The 20,203-nt window shown below is 40.5% G+C and overlaps 1 protein-coding gene across 1 annotated transcript in view; it reads right to left on the reverse strand.

Moving 5' to 3' along the window:
- Positions 1–20,203, reverse strand: part of Cep128 (centrosomal protein 128) — a 172,051-nt gene that overhangs the window by 139,659 nt on the left and 12,189 nt on the right. Inside the window, 3 exon segments of the mRNA XM_037210756.1 lie at positions 6,596–6,682; positions 8,207–8,368; positions 10,924–11,064. Of these exon segments, the coding sequence (XP_037066651.1) occupies positions 6,596–6,682; positions 8,207–8,353 (234 nt within the window). The 5' untranslated portion in view covers positions 8,354–8,368; positions 10,924–11,064.

Genomic DNA, 20,203 nt, shown 5'->3' on the forward strand with positions numbered 1-20,203 from the left:
TGTAACCAATTAAATTTCTTAGCCATAGACCACCATTACTCAAAGTTATTGAAAGACTAGACAGCTCTTACCTTCAAGCACCTAATAATGAGTGCAGATCAGCCAGGGAAGGGGCAGGGACCTTCAACTCTGGACTATGAGAAGTGGCCAATGTCTGGCTTTAGCCACCTTCTCTGGTGTCATCGGGTACTCTTGACAAGTGAAACCCATTACATAAAAAGAAAAACCTGGACTTTATTTAACATTCTCGAGAATTCGCATACCAGATGGCAACTTCATATTATTCCCAAAGGAAAATTTTAATGAGAGGACTTATTAGAAGAAAATTACCTATTACTGCAAGTTTCCGTGCTATAATTTGATTTTAAGTCTTTATCCCATCTCTATCTTAAAAATGAACTTAATTAACCTGCTGGTTTGAAGCAAGAATTGTACTTTTAAAAACCATTATTAACTATTTTAGCCTCCTCAACATCAGCCCAAATTTCTACCGCAGGCAGTACTAACATTGTATGTTGACTACTCAGCCTTCAGGAGGTTCTGTATTTATATCAGCACAAGAAGACACCTTGTTCTCTCAGGAACAGTAACACACGGTTCTAGATGAAGCAAGATGAAGCTAATCTGCTGCAAAGTTCTTAAAATATTCCAATACGAGAAGCAAAACATGTTCCAAATCTACACATTAAATATTGAAACAAAACCTTCTCAACACATTCTCTGTGACTAAAATATTCTCGGAGCTCACAGGAAGTTCACAGCATGAGAAATAACTCAGAGTCAAGAGCTTCAGTATCCCAAAAAGTTCAAGGCACACTGTACAACTAAACATGTTCACCAACCAGAACACATACAAGAAGGGAGTGTGAAGATCTATGTTGTTGGTGAAGGAGAAAGCCAATGGTGCACCAGGTGACTCCGACTCTGGCCCACTACTGAAGCAGTGATGAGAACCGCTGCTTTCTAGGCTCAGCTCCAGACTCCTTCCCATCTCCATTCTGTATGGGTTCCATCTTGCTCTCAAGGGCCTTGTGTCACCCATGATATAATGACTTTCTGACACTGGGTTTATTTTATGTAAGTGCAAGTCGTCTCCAAAATCTACTTCTTCAATGTATGATCATATAACCCTCCAAACATTCAATTTAAGGTCCTTATTTTCAGAAATATAAAGTCACAGCACAGAGAGATAGCTCAACAGAAGAGCACATGCAGCTTTTACAGAGAACCAGAGTTCATCTCCCAGGACCCACGTCGGACAGCTCACAACCACCTGTAACTCCAGCTCCAGGGGATCCAACACATTCTGGACTCTTCAGCATGGACACAGTCACATGCACATAAATAAAAATAAATCTTTAAAGTTATAACATTGTGAAAATGTGAATAACCATGACAACTCAAAGGAGTAACTGAATCCTGGTGCTAGGTTCTAAAATGTACCCTATCATTGACTATATCACTTAAAAAACCATAGGCAATTCGATGACCATTCTGTGACCCAGTTCTTTTATCTTAACATGAAAATATATGGACAGTGGTGGTGCGCACTTTTAATCCCAGTACTTGGGAGGCAGAGCATACAGAAGGATCAGGAGGTTCAAGGACAACCTGGTCTACAGAGCAAGTTCTAGGACAGTCAGGGCTACACAGAGAAATCCTACCTCAAAAAACAAAAAGAAAAAAATAACAAAAAAGAAAATATAAACAGCATTTCTTATAGCATTGTTAAGACAATAACATTTAAAACCTAAAGTAATGGAGAAATCCCTAAAAAAAAAAAAAAAAAAAAAAACAACTATAGAAAGTTAGGTACTGTCCCTGCAATTAGAACCAGAGACTTCATGATCCATGATCCTCTAACACTGCTTGAGTCTTCAGAGGCCTCACCGGTTATAAGCAAAGAACTAAGTTCATGGTTGGATGAAGGAATCAAAGGCACCTCGCTACAGAGATCCTACACAGCCTCGATTATCTGTACTACTGATGACAGCCAAAGTATGGAACCAGCCCAGCACCTACCAACAGATGATCAAGAACATGTGATATATATCACAAATGCATATGTACACACACGCACATATGCATGCAATGCAGGATATTATCCAGTCATGAGGAAAAATGAAGGCATATCATTTGCAGGAAAATGGAGATCACCACGAAAAGCAAATTAAGCCTGACTCGGACGGACTAAATGACATGAAAATAGAAGAAAAGCTATTTGAGAAAAGAGCGGAGTCAAGGGAAGAGAAGACAAAGGCGGGAGTGGGTGGATGGGCTGAATAGCCAAGTGCATCATACGTGAAAAGGACACAAAGAACCCAACACTTTGTAAGTCAGTATAGGCAAGTAAAAAGTTAAAGTGAAATAAAAAATAAACCTGGGGTTGGAGAGGATAAAGAGTCAAGGGAACAATAGTTAAATACAGAATGTTCTAAGGGGGGGGGAAAGCCTAAGCAATCCATAGGCTTTAAAAGACCAAAATGGATACTCACTACAGTTCCCTTGTTAGGAGAAATTAACTCAGGAGAAAAATATCACAGCAGATATTCATATTTCCAAACTGTTCCCCTTACCCATTGATAAATTATATTCACACAGTTAAAATAACAACAAATAAATATTTAAACACACAAACTACATATCCATTTACTGCAGGTTAACAATAATCATTTATAAAATCTAAGTTAATAATAAGAGCCCCTGTCTTCCCTAAGGCAAAAGAGTTGATTCTGTTTTCTAAGAAGTCTCTTTATATTTTAAAAGAAAAATGCTAATTCAAGTAGGCAATGGATATTCACCCTGGTGAAATTTTTTAATGGTTGAACTATTACTGGCTAAAATATATTATTCTATTGTAAAGCATATATGAGTAAAAAAGCATGTTCCAGTGGCTGGTGAGGTGGCTCAGCCGTAAAAGCGCTTTGTCCCCAAGCCTGATAGCCCAAGTCCATCCCTGGAACCTACACAGTTAAGGGAAAGATCTATTCCTGCAACTTGTCCTGATTTCAACACACATATTAAGGGGCATGTGCAGGCATGTGTGTGCGTGTGTGCGTGCACACACACATACACACATACACACACACACACACACACACACACAGTGAAGAAATAAAATGTAATTTTTTTTTAAGATTTATTTCTTGTATGAGTGTTTTCCCTGTAGGTATGTGCTCCATGTGCATGCCTAGTGCCCACAAAGGCCAGAATGGGGCATTAGATCTGCTACAACTACAGTTACAGATGGCTTTGAGCTGCCTTGTGTGTGCTAAGAACTGAACTCAGGTCCTCTGGAAGAGCAGCAAGTGCTCTTATAACCACTGGGTTATTGTTCCAGTCCCAATAAAATGTAATTTTTAAAAAGACAGGAACAGGAAGGATGGAGAAGCAGCTTCACTGCTAAAGTGCTTGCCATGTGAGCATCAGAAACTGAGTCCAATTCCCAGCACCCACATGAAACCACAGTACGGTGGAATGATCATAACTATAATTTCAACCAGGAGAGATGGAGATGGTAAATACCGAAGACTTACTGGTCAGTCAGCCTAGTATAATCTATGAGCCCCAGGTCCTAGTGAGAGACCTTGTCTCAAAAAGATAGTCAGTTCCTGAGGACCAACACTAAAGGATGACATCTGGCCTATACACAAACACACAGACACACACACACACACACACACACACACACACACACACACTTTCACCCAAACACATACCAAGTTACACACATACATACACACACACAACCTAATAGGCTTTTTTTAAAGATGGACCATTTTACCAGTTACTTTGAGGACTTGAAGATTTTAAGTAAAAAGACCCAGGTAAATACATAAACATAAAACATGAATAAATATTCAATAAGAAATAGAACATTATAAAACTTCAGCTGCTGTTTCTTTGAAATTCTAAAGTAAAAAAAGCTGCCCTGAGTAATAACATAAAGCAATTAGTGCCATCACCCTTGGATGTGTGAGAATGAAAAATCAGTACCAACAGCTGCAGAACAGAACAAGAGGATAAGGAAGTCAGCGAGGGAAACAGAGTAAGCCAGGGGAGAGCCATAGGAAAGGCTCTTGCTCTTCTGTTTTTTTTTTTTTTTTTTTTTTTTTTTTTTTTTTTTCCAGACAGGTTTCTGTGTATTGCGTTTTGAACTCACTGGTAGCCAGCTGCTCGACCACAGGATCGTGCTCTCTCCGAGTGTTAAGCAGTGCCCCCCCCCCAGTCTGTTTTTTAAGAGTGGCTGGAAACAACACCTGTTGGTTCAACTTGTCACTCCAAAGAGTTCAGCAATATTCAACTCAAGCTGCTGCCATAAGGAAGGATTACCAGTGTGACAAAATAGGCCTTTTTTTTTAGTAAATAATAATGTTCCGATTTTCACAAATAAATTAAAAAGCAGAAAACTCTATTGTTAATAAAGTAGTTAACCTAACAGTTTATGAGCTACCAACATACATGAAGTCAAATACATCATAAAGCATAAAAATCCTGTAGGTGCAAAATGTCCACACTTGTTTCCTAAATGAAAGTAGGACAGACATTTACCAGAGATGATGCATTTCCTTGTGCTCAATTAGCTTCCAATCACAAGCAAATAATAACAACTACAGTTCTGCTTTGTAAGACGAAAGCAAGTCATCAATTACAGCTTGGGAATTATGTAACAGTGGATACAGCACAGATATATATAAACCATTACTGTATAAATGTAAATCCTTCTTGTTACAATGTGTACTGCTCCTCCCTTCAAAAAAAAAAAAGACATAGATCTAACTGGGTTTCTAAAGGTGAGCAAGTAAGTTCACAAGGACCTAATAGGTTTAGGGTTAGGGTACATAAGTTAATTGACTATCTGACTTCCTTCACTAAGCTTAAATACAATATAAAATGTAAACAATATTTTACTTTCCACACCTTCTCCCTCAAAAGCCACAGAGAATCTAACAAAACATTAATAGAAATGCTCACTTCATTCTTAAATTCTCAAGTATCTTTCCTTCTTACACCGCATCTGAACTAAACATAAACTGGCTTATCTTTGAATAGTAATTTTGAAATATGTAGCAAATCCATAAGTATACATATTCTTTAAGCCATCAATCTTATTTCCAGAATTCCTACAGGATTACACAAATACCTACAAACACACATACAGAGAGAAAGTCACTACTATCTTCTTCTTCATATTAAAGGAAAACCTTGACACATCAGTACTACAGAATATTAGACAACTGTTCAAAAGGAGGTTAGTTTTGTTATGTTAGTTTTATTTCTGATGCTGTGATAAAGTATCCTGCCTGAAAAACAAACAAACAAACAAAGACAGAGGGGGGGGCTTGATTTTAGGTAGAAAGGGTTTATTTTAGATAACAATCCAGGTTACAGGACATCATTGCATAGAAGTTTTAAAGAAGCCGCAGGACTTTGAAGCAGCCTGTCTCATCACAACCACAATCAAGAACAGAGAAAAACACATGGGTGTAAATTCATTTGCTTGCTTGCACTCAGCTGCTTTCCCTTCTCTTGCATAGTCCAGGAAAACAAGTCCATAAATTGGTGCTTCTCACAGTGGGCTGGGTCTTTCTACATCAACTAAGGCAATTAAGAAAACCCCTCATAGGTGTGCCCACAGTTTGACCTGATCTAGTCGATCTGTGGGTGTGCCCACAGTTTGACCTAATCTAGTCAATCCCACATGTGTGACTACAGTCCGACCTGATCTAATCAACCCCACAGGTGTGCCCACAGTCTGACCTGATCTGGTCAATGCCACACTGAGATTCTCTTCCTAGGTGATCACAGTTGTATCTAGTTGATAGTTAAACCCAACCATCATAGAGATCTACCCACACAAAGTTGTGTGGATAGCAACAGAACAAAAACATGTGCATATGTTGTACTGTTCCAATTTTTAAAGCAATGAGGAATATTCACATAAAAGTATACAAAGTATTTGGAATGAAAAACAAGAAATTACCAAAAGTGATATCCTGTGTGGAGTAAAACTTATAGGGGCTTTGAAAGTTTTACTTTTTAAAATAATGAACACAGGGCTGAAGAGACGGCTCTGAGGTCAAAAGTAATTGATGTTATCACAGAGGAGCTAAGTTTAGTTCCCAGTACCCATATCAGGTGGCTCTTAACTGGCTGGAACTCCAGCTCCAAGTGATCTGATGCCGTCTTCTAGCCTTCACAGGTCCTGTATGAATGTGGTACACATACATACATGCAGACAAAAGACTCATAATATAAACATAATTAAATCTTAAAAAATAATAATGGTAACAAATGTGTAATTTTAAAAAAAAATCTTCAAAATTTCTATCCCTTCTGAGTGGTATTTATGGCCCAACTTCAGCAACCCTAGTTTGTGTCCTGAGTTCTCCCTTCTATGACTAAATCTTTCAAGCTAAGTTGAATCCAAGTTGTAAATCTGAGTTCTTTTACTAAATTTAAACTGAAAACAGTAAGGCTGTTTAAAATGTAGGCTTATTCACATCATTATCTACTTGTCTTCCTTATATTCCCTCTCCCCTAAATATTCATTTCCATAAGGTTAAGTAAACAGTGTAAACTGAAAGGACCTCACCTGTTCAATAGCACCCGCATGTCCAATGTTATAGTCTCGATATCGTCCAAGCATCTCATCCACTTGTTGCAGGTTCCGGTTGGTGTCCTTGAGAAAGAAAATACTCAATCATCCCAAACAATTTTAGTATTCTCAGAGAATCTAAATCAACAGTTTTGAAAAGACACTTTGTAAAAAGTATAATTTATGCCAGGTAACTTGGATATCAACATACTTCATGCACATCAAATCACTACAACACTCTGACAGAATTCCAAATCCACCCACAATTTACTTATGTAAATTCTGAAGTATTTAATTTACAAGTCCTTATCCAAGGTCCCCCAGTAAGTTGGCAACAAAAGCACAAATTGAGAGGAATCCTCTTCAGAAATGTGTGTGCTTTGTACTTCACACTGTTCTTACAGCAAAGCAATCTGGAGCATCAAGAGTTAGCTGGGTAGACCATGTGTACAGCAAGCTGGAGGCCAGGAGGGGCTGTGCTGCAAGAGCATAGTGTAAGTATAAGAAAAGGAAGGAGTCAAACGCTAAAATTCCATTGTTACGTTAGCTTAAATGAATTTACAAAGAATAGGTGTTGGTACTCTTATATAAAATCATTCCTCCAACAATTACTCTTTCCCCTCAAGCATACTAATCCAAAGCAAATCAAAGCCAAATTTCCTGTTTAGATGGGCTAAGGCAAAAGCAAGGGATTAATCAGCTGGAAATAATTCTGTTTCTGGGTTTGTTTCCCACACTACATATCCTATGACCTTTCCAAGCTCTTCATATGGAAATGAACATACTGCACCCATTCAAACTTCCAAACACTATCAGAAATTTCCTTCAAAACCAAAATGGCATCTCTATACCTATTGGTCATCCACTGATAATCTGCTTCCCCAAAACTCTAATGGGCACAAGTACACAGGAAGCTAAACTTCTGTGCTCACCACTGTTTTTACTCCCATAATTTTTTACTTGCAAATACAGTTGCATCCTAAAACATTCTCAACAACCTATCAGATAGTTCAGGTATCATCACCATGGTAACCAGACTAATGGTCCTCACCAACTTCTGAGTCCTAGTTGCTAGAATTATGCCTATGAAACGCATATGGCAAAAGGGATTGTATAGTTGTGACTAAACACCTAGAGGGGAGTTTCTCCTGGATTACTGAGAGAAAGGATGAAATCACAAGTGTCCTTAAAAGAGGTACGGTGTCTGACACTGTGGCTCGGCGGCATGTGCATGACCTTGGCTTGGAACTCTAATATACCAGAAAAAAAAAAAAAAAAAAACATCAGCAACAAAAGGAAGAGGGAACAGAAAGGAGGATATAGCCAGCCAAAGAGATGCAACAGATGGAAGATCCACCATGATAGCTAGCTCTGAAGACTGGGAAGAGAATCCCAAGACAAGATACATGAGCAGCTACAAAGGGAAAAGGAACAGAATTTTCTTTCTTCTGACCTACAGAACCATGAGATAAAAAATTTGGTTGTTTTAATGCACTTACCTGTAATAACTGACAGTCAGTTATTATAGTACTAAAATAGAACAGTATACTGGCTATGGCATTACTTGGCTCAGAGTATTTAATAGCCCGTAACCACTGCCAAACTAACCTGTAAAGTACTGGTTATAGTGTTGACCTTCGCAGTGACATCTACTGTCGGATGACTTCCAGTTTCCCTTTGAACTGTCCTGGTTGCCCATCGACTAAATCGGTTACGATAGCGGAAGTGGTCTGAATCACTGGATGATTCTGCCATTGATGTATACAAATCCTTCAAAAGAAATCCAAGTCAGTGTCAGTCAAGTAACAAACACAGACATGTGGAGCCCCCTGCTTACTTTCTGGGAGTTTTAAGTATTTACTGCATTAGTCTTCCAGCAAATAGATACACAAGAAAACGGAGAAAGTCACTTCTGGTGTACTGCTGCTGCCATGGCTTGCTCTACTCAGAAAACTGCTCCCACATATCTGCAGTGAGTTATCAACTCCAAGTACCACTTCCTAAGATTTGTGTTCTACTGCCAGGATTAAAAGTATTTTCGGGATTGGGGATTTAGCTCAGTGGTAGAGCACTTGCCTAGCAAGTGCAAGGCCCTGGGTTCAGTCCTCAGCTCTGAAAAAAAAAAAAAGTACTTTCATATATAATGTTTCACAACACTGTCAGCCTCTCTATCCATGACAAAACAAAACATCCTCTGAAGATCTACACAGCAAAAGAGGTGACTCAATTTTGACCTCCACCATCAACATAATGCTGGGTAGTTGGGAGCAGAGGATCCCCAGAACAAGCTAGCTAGCTAGCCTAATCCACAAGCTCTGGGTTGAAGCTACCCTACCTCAAAATACAAGGTGCAGAGCAACTGAAGAAAGCATATGATCAAGGGATGTCAACGTCTGCCCTCTGTGTGCACAGTCACACAGGTGCACACACCCCCACATGTTCACATGCACACACCACCCACACACACACACACACACACACACGACACACCACATACACATGCAAAAATAAATAAATAAATCCTTCAGTTATTAACTATAGTCCGTTATCCTTTCTAAGCTATAAGAAGTACCTCTAAACATTAAAATATGGCAGATTCCCTGCAGGAACTATGATAAAATTCCAGTGTGTGGCAGAATGAAAACTCTCCTACAGCCTAATTTAAAATTGCAGCATTAAGCAAATGATGTGATGCAGACACAAATTTTACAATAACACATCTATAAGAAGATGCTGGCTTCAACATCTCCACCAAAACAGAAAGCCTACCTTTCAGCAATGGGAAATTCTCTAAACATGCTTTTCTCCCACCTTTACCTCAATTTTGTCTATTTGATTCATACAAAAAAATTATTTGTGCAAGAAAATCTCATTTTAGAACATTATTAATAGAAGTTAGAGAAACCCAATACCTTTAGAACAAAACAGCACCGGAGAAAACTAAGTTGATCAAATGCAAGAGCTTATTGAGTAGTATTCCAACAATTTTATCTTCTGTTTAACGGAGGGTTAACTCAGTTGTTAATACAAAAAACTGTAATAGTCCTTAAATCTATACAGACATTTTTTCCTGGCTTATTCTGTACAGTGTGATCAAATTTTTCTTTCATGACAGAATATTCTGGGTCTTTTGGACCTTTATTTTTTATTGCATCTTGAAGTGCATAATCATGTCTCTAGAGAAGATAAAGGACCTTTGCCATAAATTTAGATTTTTTTTTCAAAATTAAATTACAGTCTATCTTCGCCACTTCAGAAAAAGAATCCATAACGCAAACTGAGAAAGAGCTACTGAACACCCTGCAAATGCCATGCATCTCTCACATGCCCATGCCCCTCAGCTTCCTCCTATACCAGCTTCTCAGGTCTTTGCCTCTTGGATATAAGCACAAAGGTGCCCATGATGGGCTCCGTCCCACAACAGAAAACATAAACAAGAAATAGTACTGAAAGAACGGTTTGGCTTTGCCCTTCCTGGGTCACAACTGTTTAAGTCCCTGCCCCCCCCCTCACTCCACACATAAAAAAGAAGTTCATACAAAGATATCCATGATGGTTAATTCTAAGTGCAAATTTGATTAGATTAATAAATACCTGGGGCATTAGAGAAGTTCCGGTTGTGCCTGGGATATCATTTCCAGAAACAATAAGTTTATGAAGACTTCTGACCTAATAGTTAATGGATTAATTTCTTAATAATCTTATAATGACATTGTTGGGATGTGGTAAAGGCTAAGAGGGAAGAAGTAGTTGGAGGAAATGGGTGAGTAGAGAATGCCTTTAGTATGGTCCCTTCCTGTATTCCTTCTTTCTCTGCTGCCTGTCCATCAAGAAATGGAGGAGACTGTCCAGCAAAGTGGACTATTTGGGAAAATGGTTAAAATAGTTAGTACAGAGAATAATATAGTAAAGCTGCAAAGACACACCCCTAGAACTAAATATCAGTAATGACAAATAACAACAGAATGTGCTTGCAACATTTAAAATAAAACATTTAGAAGATTATATTGTAAATATAATCTCAGGACTCTCTCAAATCATCTTCCACTCAGTATTATGTCTGCCCCAACCCTCCAAGGAAGACAGACAACATGATTTCATGTGGAAACTCTACACCATACATTTATACTTTTAACACTGGCAGAGGTTTCTCAAAGTCTTTTATATGACTTTGCACCATGACTAAGATACATTAACAACTGACCGATCAGGATATGTGAATTTAACTCATAACAGAAAATCATAGGAGAATTAGATGAAGTTAAGAGAACATTAAATTACCTGTTACCATGACATGACTCAAAAGGAAAAGTCCTATTACTTACCCCAGCTAGGATTACATACTTTCAATAAGATAGAATCAGTTTTTGGCATGAGCTTCCCGGGTGCACTCTAAGTCTTCTGCTATTAATTTCAATTACTTTGAGCAATGAGAGCTGTTCAGACTCCTGCATCTGGTGGAACTCCTGCAGAGGTATCAATATTTAAGAGGATAAGTACTGAGAAATCACATGGTTTTTCTAAAGCATATGAACATTTGGCAACCCTCTACGTACTTTTTATTACCTAAACTTCACAAATAGTGAACTAAAAGAAGAACAGAATTATATAAATAGATCATTTCATTGCTGATAAAACTTGGCACTTCCTTCCACTATTACTAATGATAAAAAAGGTTAAGAATGACTCCCATAGCAAACATGAGTGGAAGCCTAACTCTCAGTGCCATAACACAGAAAACAGCCTTGTGCCAACGATACAATATTACCAAAAGACAATAATCTATCATGGGCCAAAAGAAAAAAAAAATTCTCTAGACATGGAGTTGATGGGGAAAGAGGAAAACAAAGAAAACCCTCGCCACTGAAGTTGGCAAGAGGTGTGCACATATGTCAAAAGCAAGGGTAGACAGTAGACATGCTAACTCGGACAGAGGAAATCGCACGTGTGCCAACTCAGGCAAAACCCTACAAGGCGTGCTGAGACTAGGAGAAGTAGTCTTCACCCAGGGAGGAGCCTCCAATCGGTTATCCAATACCAAGTGGTCGGCACTGAAATCACGAACATGCAAACAACACTGAATGGACTCAGTAGGCTACTGGTGTGTGTGTGTGTATGGTGTGTGTGCGTGTGTGTGTGTGTGTGTGTGTGTGCGCGCGCGCGCGCGCGCGCGCGCGTCTGTGTGTATCTGTGTGTCTTTGTATGTCTCTCTGTGTGTGTAACAATAGCAAAGAGGAGGAAACCATGAACTTGAAAGGGAGGGAGTGGGGTGAGCATGACATGAGAGGAGCTGGAAGAAGGAAAGGGAATAGGGAATGGAGGGAAATGATGTGATTTTATTTTAGTAACATTTCTTTAAAGCTAGGATGGATGTATAGTGGCCATGAAAACAGTTCTAGACCCCAAAGAGAAAAGCACAAAGCAATGGCAATTATATGCTCTGTATCCATCATTAACAATATATTATTTTATGCTACAGTTTAAACATAGCTTTTAAGTGTGCTATATCTTAAGATCACTGGCCTTAAAGACAATTTACTCCAAAAAAAAAACCTTTCTCTTTGGTGAAACTAGCTAATGTGTAAGAGTTGGAATCATCTTATGTTGACAAATACACTAAGAATGGTCACAAAAGAAAACAAATATGCAGATCCAAGAAAAAAAATTCAACAAAATAGTCTAAGAATTTTAAATTAAACCAAGAGGATGCCTTCCCATCCTGCTGTTTCCATACATAGTAATGTCTGTGGATAGCTGGGTTTCAGGAGAAAGCACTCCTAAACTTGTCTAATGGGAATGTGCAAATTGATACAGCCTGTCTGGCTGTTAACAGGGAACTATCTGCCAAGAACTGTTTGCACCTTTGACCTAGTAATTATACATCCAAAAACGACCCCTAAACAAAACTCAACTGAAAATCCGCATATAAAGATACTTACTGTGAAGGTATGTTAAGGAGAAAATGAAAATGATGTGAATTTCAAAATAAAAGAGAATGGCTCAAACACAGAACATCCAATGGGACAGCTGTTACTATACAATGGGACTCTACAATGGGACAGCAAATAGCCATTAAAACTTCTGTTTCCCACAGCAAGCCAACAGCCAACATCAAATTAAATGGAGAGAAACTCAAAGCAATTCCACTAAAATCAGGAACGAGGCAAGGCTGTCCACTCTCCCCATACTTATTCAATATAGTACTTGAAGTTCTAGCCAGAGCAATAAGACAACATAAGGAGATTAAGGGGATACAAATTGGAAAGGAAGAAGTCAAGTTTTCCCTATTTGCAGATGACATGATAGTATACTTGAGTGACCCCAAAGATTCCACCCAGGAATTGATAAAGCTTATAAACACCTTCAGCAACATAGCAGGATACAAGATCAACTCAAAAAAATCAGTAGCCCTCCGATATACAATGACAAAGAAGCTGAGAAGGCAATTAGAGATACATCGCCCTTTACAATAGCCACAAATGACATAAAATACCTTGGGGTAACACTAACCAAGCAAGTGAAGGACCTATATGACAAGAACTTTAAGTCCCTGAAAAAAGAAATTGAAGAAGATGTCAGAAAATGGAAAGATCTCCCATGCTCATGGATAGGCAGGGTTAACATAGTAAAAATGCCAATTTTACCAAAAGCAATCTACAGATTGAATGCAATCCCCATCAAAATACCAACACAATTCTTCACAGACCTGGAAAGAATAATACTCAACTTCATATGGAAAAACAAAAAGCCCAGGATAGCCAAAAGAATCCTGTACAATAAAACAACCTCTGGAGGCATCACAATCCCTGACTTCAAGCTCTACTATAGAGCTACAGTAATAAAAACAGCTTGGTATTGGCATAAAAACCGACATGTGGACCAATGGAATCGAATTGAAGACCCTGACATTAACCCACATACCTATGAACATATAATTTTTGACAAAAAAGCCAAAAGTGTACAATGGAAAAAAGAAAGCATCTTCAACAAATGGTGCTGGCATAACTGGATATCAACGTGTAGAAGGCTGCAAATAGATCCATATCTGTCACCGTGCACAAAACTTAAGTCCAAGTGGATCAAGGACCTCAACATAAATCCAGCTACTCTGAACCTGCTAGAAGAGAAAGTAGGAAGTAGTCTTGAACGCATTGGCATAGGTGATCACTTCCTAAATATAACACCAGTAGCACAGACACTGAGACAAACAATCAATCAATGGGACCTCTTGAAACTGAGAAGCTTTTGTAGAGCAAAGGATACAGTCAACAAGGCAAAGTGACAGCCTACAGAATAGGAAAAGATCTTCACCAACCCCACATGTGACAGAGGACTGATATCCAGAATATATAAGGAACTCAAGAAATTAGACATCAAAACGACCAACAGTCCAATTGAGAAATGGGCTTTAGAACTAAACAGAGAATTCTCAACAAAGGAAACTCAAATGGCTGAAAGACATTTAAGGAATTGCTCAACATCCCTAATCATCAGGGAAATGCAAATCAAAACAACTCTGAGATACCACCTTACGCCTGTCAGAATGGCTAAGATCAAAAACACTGAAGACACTTTATGCTGGAGAGGATGTGGAACTAGGGGAACTCTCCTCCACTGCTGGTGGGAATGCAAGCTTGTACAACCACTCTGGAAATCAATATGGCGCTTTCTTAGAAAATTGGGAATCAATCTCCCCCAAGATCCAGCTATACCACTCCTGGGCATATACCCAAGAAATGCTCAATCATACCACAAGAGCACTTGCTCAGCTATGTTCACATCAGCATTGTTTGTAATAGCCAAAACCTGGAAACAACCTAGATGCCCTTCAACTGAAGAATGGATAAATAAATTGTGGCACATATACACAATGGAATACTACTCAGCAGAGAAAAACAATGACATCATGAGGTTTGCAGGCAAATGGATGGATCTAGAAAAAATCATCCTGAGTGAGGTAACCCAGACTCAGAAAGACAAATATGGTATGTACTCACTCATAGGAAGATGCTAGATGTGGAACAAGGATGACTGGACTGCTACTCACATCACCAGTGAGGCTACCTGGAAAACGGGACCCCAAGAAAGACATGGAGAAATGGATGAGATCTACATGAACAGCATGGACATGAGTGGGAGCAATGAAGGGCGAGAGTCAAGGGAAAGAGCGGGAGATCCTAGCTGTATCAAGAAAAGAGAGGGAGAACAAGGAATAGGAGACCATGGTAAATGAAGACCACATGAGAAAAGGAAGAAACAAAGAGCTAAAGAGGCCCACAGAAATCCACAAAGATACCCCCACAAAAGACTGCTGGCAATGGTCGAGAGACAGCCGGGACTGACCTGCTCTGGTGATGGGATGGCCAAACACCCTAATAGTTGTGCCATAAACCCCATCCAAGGACTGAGGAATCTGGATGCAGACATCCACGGCTGGGCCCCTGGTGGAGTGGTGGGAGTCTAATTAGTGAGAAAGAGGAGGGTTTATATGAGCGAGAATTATTGAAACCAAGGTTGGATAAAGCACAGGGACAAATAACCAAACGAATGGAAACACATGAACTATGAACCAAAGGCTGAAGGGCCCCCAACTGGATCAGGCCCTCTGAATAGGTGAGACAGTCGATTGGCTTGATCTGTTTGGGAGGCATCTAGACAGTGGTACCAGGTCCTGGGCTCGTTGCATGAGTTAGCTGTTTGAAACCTGGGACTAATGCAGGGACGCTTGGCTCAATCTGGGAGGAAGGGAGTGGACCTGCCTGGACTGAGTCTATCAGGTTGATCTCAGTCCTTGGGGGGAGACCTTGATCTGGAGGAGGCGGGAATGGGGGGTGGGCTGGGGGGAAAGGGAGGGGGGCAGGAAGGGAGAGAACAAGGGAATCTGTGGCTATTATGTAGAACTGAATAGTATTGTAAAATAAATAAATAAAATGAAAAAAAAAAAAAAAAACTTCTGTTTCCCAACTAACTTGGGCTCACAGACCTCACAGAGTCTCACAGAGACTGAACGGACAACCAGAGACTGGGACTTCCTGGGACTGACCCAGGCCTTGTGCATATATGTTACAGTTGTGTAACTTGGTCTTCGGTGAGACTCCTAAGGGTGAGAGCAGGGGCTCTCTGGCTGTGTTACCTGCTTTTGGGACCCATCTCCCCTACCGGATTGCCTCACTCAGCCTTAAGAGAAGAGAATGCACCTAGTCTCACTGCAACCTGAGACACCATGGTGGTCTGGTATGCATGGGAGGCCGGCCTGTATCTGAAGAGAAACAATAGAGAAGGCATGGACTGGGGGGGGGGGTGACAACACAAATAAGAAGAAAAAGAGGAGGAAAAGGAGGAGGAGGAAGGAAGGAAGCAAAGAAGGAAGATTGGTTCTGGTTCCAAAGAAAAATTAGTGAAAAGCAAGGAAAAAGTATGAGTTTCAGTTTTGTAATAAATGTTCTGTTTTCTGGGTATGTACACAAAATTACCAGAATGTAAATTTAGAAGCACAGGAATAGGAGGGCTAATAAGGGAACAAATTACTCTCCCACAGTATATTTACTCTCAGAAGTTTATTGCCAATTTGTATTCTTCTAAACTTCTATTCTCTTATCTTTTATGAATTCTCAATTATGAACTTGTTAATAAATAATCAGAGGGAAATATAAATATATACTTCAAAAGAACTATAAAGACCACCTTCAAAGACAGCAGACTAAGAAGCCGACAACATGGAAAGGAATTCAACATCCTACATCCTCAGAGCTCTCTGTTCCTTGGTGCTTGCTTCCTTTTCATGCTTGACAACTTCCTGACCTCACCTCCTAGTTCCTGGAACCTTCCCAGGTCAGACCACTTCATTAGCTCTCACCGAGAGATGATGAGCAAGAGGCCCAGTTCACAGGGGCTGCCTCTACATTCCACCCCAGTTCCAGAACCACTTACCCTAACTTGTAAGCTAAAAGAAACTTTTTCATGCTGTATATTCCTTTGTAGTTTCGCTGAAGGTCGGTTATTTTAAAAACTGGCTTACAATCCAAAGCCAGAATGAACACACATATCAAAGCCCTGTGTGAAAACATGCGTATGGACAGACATGGCTAATTGTGATCAAATGCTGCTTTGGAGGACAAATTAAGAATGGTTCCTGGGTGACACACAGTCAATACTGCAATCTGATGCTCAAAGAAGCACTAACACAAGTAGAAAAACATCTGTGTGGGCCCAGGGCAAGTTTTCGGCGTTGTTTTAAAAATGCAAAGGGAAAAAAATTTAGTTGAATGAAAAATCCATTTTCATCATTATAAGAAATTTTACCATGATACACGATGGCAGAAAAAAACGAACGGTCAAATGTGAAGAACAACTTAAGGAAACTGAGTCACCGAAATTCTGGCTGAGGGTGAGAAGAGCCTGTCCTTCAGGAAAAACAGAATTACTCCTCTGCACCTTACCACCACCTTCCTGTGGAACAAAACTGCTCTCCAACAAGAAACTAGTATTTGCTTTTCAAACGTGAGCATGTCCAAGACTCAAAAGAGGACGGAGATGGGTGACCTTGGGTAAGAGTCTATAAAATCGTAGAGAAAGCTGTGTTTGAATAGCTCCTGGCACAGTTCTTTGAATAGTTTATTTAGCTGCTCCCAACACATCGATACTTAAAGATATAAATATCATTGTTTCTGCCTTAATGAGCCTTATAAAGAAGACATACAACCACCAAGCAAGCAATGAACCCTCGTCAATTCATGCTATCTAAACAAATGTCCATATGCAGCCCTGGACACTGGGACCAGAGAGAGAAGACCGCATTCAAGCCCTGCAATAAGAGGATTGAAGTGAGCCTTTATAAACTCAAGTCCGCCTGCCCCTTTTGTTATTTGACCTAAAGAGCCATCAGACTGTCTTCATTGAAATGAGGCCCATTTGTATGTATGAGAGCTGTGATTTATTGATTCTCAAATCTCTTTTCCTCAGAGTCAGTTTAAAACAATTAGGTTTTGCAAGCTGTTCCATAAAAGATAAGCACTCAGCATCAGGGGTGATATTTCACAAAGACTGAGTAGTGCATGGTAAGTGGGTGATTGCCTCTATAGCCTCCGTGTGCCTCAGCTGTCCCTATCCAAGGCAACTGTCCTCAAAGAAGATGTTCAAGGTAATGACATTGATATTAAACAGGGAAATGTGGTTTAAACTTAATCATCAACCAAATTCAATTTTCATAATGTACTTCTCCCTGTCTCAACAGACGTACAACCTGGGGGTGCAGCTCACCCTGCAGGTGAAAAAGTCACCAAGTCAGCCAAGGTTGCCATGTACAAACAACTGTCAGTTAGGTGTGCCTTTTTTCTTTACCTCCAGTAAAGTTACACAAGATCAAAATCAACAGTCAGTCCATCCCACCCACCAGTTCCCACATATGCAGGACAACAAGGGACTCCATAAGCCTCTGCGCCGGAGGTACTCACACCAGACTCATTCATTCACCCTTTACTGAATCGTTACTACATTGCAAATGGAAGATGACCCAAGGATGGCAGTCTACACCTGTCACCACAGAATTCAGGAGACAAAGACGAGGCTCCAAAGTCCAAGGCCTATCTGAGCAACGCAGCAAGACTCTGTCTCAAACCACTGAGAGCTGGGGATGTGGCTCAGTGGTTGAGTACTTACCTAACAAGTGCAAAGCCCTAGGTTCGATCCCCAGCATGGCCAGAGAGAGAGAGAGAGATCAAAGAAGAAAGTAAGTAGGTCATAGTCCCTGGTGAGAAAGACTGGTAAGAATACCACAGAAGAGAGATGAGCAGTAAGAAAGGAGTCAGGTCAGAATCCTTCCCTCAACATGGAAGAGAAGCAGGACACGCAGCTAATACAAGGAAATGGGGTGCGGTCAAACTGTCTCAGAGAAACTAGAGAGGGTTCCGACCCACAGAGCTCCCATCCCTGTACCAGGGCAGCTCTGCTGTCGTCGGATTTGCATGTTGTGGATGGATGAATTTTTTTCTTTTAAGAATTCTAATACTGAGGCTGGAGAAACGGCTCACCACTTAAAAAGCACTCAGTGCTCTTGCAGAGGACCTGAGCGTGGTTCCCAGAACATACAGCAAGTAGCTCACGACAACCTATAACTCCACCTCCATGGAACAGGATGCCTCAGGCCTCCACAGGTCCCTGCATTCATGTGCACATACCCACACACAACTACACATAATCAAATAATTTTTTAAATCCTTTTTTAAAAGAATTTGAATTTAAAAGAATTCTAAATTAAAAGCAAGCATTTAAATGCCAGTTCTGGAAGGGAGGAGAAAAGAATCTTGAGGAGTGACATGATAACAAGCATATCCACAGAGAAGTTTCCAGAGAGGCTACCACAGTCTCTTATCTTAGGTAAGCAGCTAAGGCAACGACAGAGAAGAGGAACTAAACACGAGGCAGCAAAACAGAGTCAGAGTGAGTCCTGGGTTCTGCGGGTTGGCTGGATAATGGATGTTACAGACAGAAAAAAAAAAAATGACCGAAGAAAAAGAGTATGAGGATATATTGTAAGTTCCTCCGGTAGGAAGGGATAATCATTGTGTATGGTGGAAAGAAGTAACAGAGAAGCTACCTAATGGGCACCTGGAAACATGCTGTGAGGGAAACTTCCGTTAGTATGGAAGAAGCTGAGACCACAAAATAAAAAATAAGGTAAGATCTCTGTGGGCCTCCCTAGCTCTCTGCTTCCTCCCCTTCTCATGTGGTCTTCATTTACCATGGTCTCCTATTCCTTGTTCTCCCTCTCTTTTCTTGATACAGCTAGGATCTCCCGCTCTTTCCCTTGACTCTCGCCCTTCATTGCTCCCACTCATGTCCACGCTGTTCATGTAGATCTCATCCATTTCTCCATGTCTTTCTTGGGGTCCCGTTTTCCAGGTAGCCTCACTGGTGATGTGAGTAGCAGTCCAGTCATCCTTGTTCCACATCTAGCATCTTCCTATGAGTGAGTACATACCATATTTGTCTTTCTGAGTCTGGGTTACCTCACTCAGGATGATTTTTTCTAGATCCATCCATTTGCCTGCAAACCTCATGATGTCATTGTTTTTCTCTGCTGAGTAGTATTCCATTGTGTATATGTGCCACAATTTATTTATCCATTCTTCAGTTGAAGGGCATCTAGGTTGATCCACAAAGATACCCCCGCAAAAGACTGCTGGCAATGGTCGAGAGACGGCCGGAACTGACCTACTCTGGTGATGGGATGGCCAAACACCCTGATAGTTGTGCCATAAACCCCATCCAAGGACTGAGGAATCTGGATGCAGACATCCACGGCTGGGCCCCTGGTGGAGCGCTGCGAGTCTAATTAGTGAGAAAGAGGAGGGTTTATATGAGCGAGAATTGTTGAAGCCAAGGTTGGATAAAGCACAGGGACAAATAACCAAATGAATGGAAGCACAGGATCTATGAACCAAAGGCTGAGGGGCCCCAACTGGATCAGGCCCCCTGAATGCGTGAGACAGTCATTTGGCTTGATCTGTTTGGGAGGCAGCTGGGCGGTGGTGCCAGGTCCTGGGCTCGTTGCATGAGTTGGCTGTTTGAATCCTGGGACTTATGCAGGGACGCTTGGCTCGGTCT

The sequence above is a fragment of the Peromyscus leucopus genome, chromosome 14, assembly GCF_004664715.2.
Source record: "Peromyscus leucopus breed LL Stock chromosome 14, UCI_PerLeu_2.1, whole genome shotgun sequence".
NCBI lineage: Eukaryota > Metazoa > Chordata > Mammalia > Rodentia > Cricetidae > Peromyscus > Peromyscus leucopus.